The 1,888-nt window shown below is 45.6% G+C and overlaps 1 protein-coding gene across 1 annotated transcript; it reads left to right on the top strand.

The window, feature by feature from the left end:
- The first annotated feature begins 454 nt into the window (after positions 1-454).
- LOC147604451 (endochitinase 4-like) lies at positions 455-1,644 on the top strand. The gene is made up of 3 exons (XM_086794690.1): positions 455-892; positions 985-1,099; positions 1,240-1,644. The coding sequence occupies exons 1-3, from the start codon at positions 583-585 to the stop codon at positions 1,529-1,531; spliced, it is 717 nt and encodes a 238-aa protein (XP_086650816.1). The 5' UTR covers positions 455-582; the 3' UTR covers positions 1,532-1,644.
- The last annotated feature ends 244 nt before the right edge of the window (positions 1,645-1,888 follow it).

The following is a 1,888-nucleotide window of genomic DNA, read 5'->3' on the forward strand; positions in this document are numbered from 1 at the left end:
AGACTTGTCCTAACTTTCAATTTAAGGGCCATAAACTTGGTTGACTTTGTGTGAAACTGAGAAATTTTCAAAATAGATAGTGGCCCTCAAGGTGTCAAATTTCAGCACTGCCGTGCCGAATCTCCCTATAGGCTATATATATATATATATACCTACAAATTAATTTGCGAATAAAGCTCGGAACATATATACACCTACAAATAAAGTTCGGAATATATATATATATATATATATATATATATGTGGGAAGAAATAAAGTACGGAATATATATATACAGCTATTTTGGTGTTTTTTTTTCTTTTAAAATTTGCGACGGACACGTTTAAAAAAATAAAAGTTCTGCAAGACTTGCAAGACTTCCGAGTAGTGGAGTTGTGCCGTGAACGACCTGCAGCCTCTCACCTAACTTGTGCCGTGAAAGACCTGCAGCCTCTCTCTATACACAATCGGTCGCCCCGCCCCGCCCTATATATACATGAATCAAGTGTTGTTTAACATCGTCTGCCAAATTAATCCACTTGTGTGCCTTAATCATCTGCATATCTTGTAATTGCGTCAGCTAATTGCTGCTTGCTGCTATAATGGAATCTAATTCCTGTCGCATGTTGCATATCATTGTGGTCTCGCTGGCCTTCCTACTGTCCGCAGCCCCATTTTTGAACAATGAGCTACTAGCGGCAGCCCAAGTGTCGTCTATTATCACGACCGACATCTTCAGCCAGTTTTTGCCCCAAATCAGCACGAGCGGCTGCGAGGGCAACGGATTCTACACGTACGACGCCTTCACGCAGGCGGCCGCGGCCTTCGACGGCTTCGGCACGTCCGGCGACTCTACTGTGAACGCCCGGGAGCTGGCGGCCTTCTTTGCGCACGTGGCGCACGAGACGGGAGGTGATGCATTCCAAACCACAACTAATTATTAATCAGCAGTAGTACTTATTTGTCCTTAAATTTTCTCCTCTTTTGTAATTATAAATCTGCAGAGGGATGCTACATTAACGAGCAAAACCCACCTGAAATCTACTGCGACACGACCTCCTCATACGGCTGCGCTTCAGGCCAAAGCTACTATGGACGAGGCCCCTTGCAGCTCACATGGTAGGCAGCTAGCCCCGTCATCCGCCGCCGCTAGGCTGTAAAAGCACTCCTCCTAACATTTTACTTATTATAGTGCCGCATTAATGTACTGATGTTTCATGCCACCTAGTGAAAACATCTAAATAATATCGATGGCCCAGGAACTACAACTATGGGGCGGCCGGTAGCTACCTGCAGTTCGACGGCATCAACGATCCGGGCTTGGTGGCCACCGACGCCGTGACTTCTTTCAAGACGGCGGTGTGGTTCTGGATGATCGACTCCTCGTGCCATAGCGACATCGTCAACAACGAGGACTTCGGCGCCACCATCCGCGACATCAACTCCCAGGAATGTGGCGGCAGCAGCAGCGAGGCCCAAGACCGCATCAACCTCTACCAGAGCTATTGCTCCACTCTCAACGTCGACCCCGGTTCCAGCCTCACCTGCTAAGCGGCCATATATTAGTGTAGCTATGCCAATAATACAAAATGATGTAAAAGGGGGTTTGCAAATACATATGTAGATTCCCTTTTTGATAATCCTATATAAAGTGGAGAGAGAAATCACGCGTCCCAATTTAGGAATTTTTTTTATAGCACGTGCTTTTTCAAGCACACTTGCATGTCCACAAAGGAATTGTGGAAGTATTGAACTAACAAATATTGACATCATGCATGCTTTGTTAGCTACTGCTGCACGTAGGCCTTCAAACTCCATTAAGAAATAGGAAGCTCGTCAAGTACTCATGCTACTTTTCTCAGTGTGCTTGTTCACCTCTATGCCAAGAAATTTTTCCACCTTGTCAAT

The sequence above is a fragment of the Cibotium barometz genome, chromosome 61, assembly GCF_041138505.1.
Source record: "Cibotium barometz isolate CiBa-2024 chromosome 61, ASM4113850v1, whole genome shotgun sequence".
In the NCBI taxonomy this organism is placed as follows: domain Eukaryota; kingdom Viridiplantae; phylum Streptophyta; class Polypodiopsida; order Cyatheales; family Cibotiaceae; genus Cibotium; species Cibotium barometz.

Coding starts and splice junctions, on each gene's coding strand:
- LOC147604451 (XM_086794690.1), top strand. CDS start 583: ATGGAATCTAATTCCTGTCGCATGTTGCATATCATTGTGGTCTCGCTG. Junction 893..984: donor CGTGGCGCACGAGACGGGAG/GTGATGCATTCC, acceptor ATAAATCTGCAG/AGGGATGCTACATTAACGAG. Junction 1,100..1,239: donor GGCCCCTTGCAGCTCACATG/GTAGGCAGCTAG, acceptor TCGATGGCCCAG/GAACTACAACTATGGGGCGG.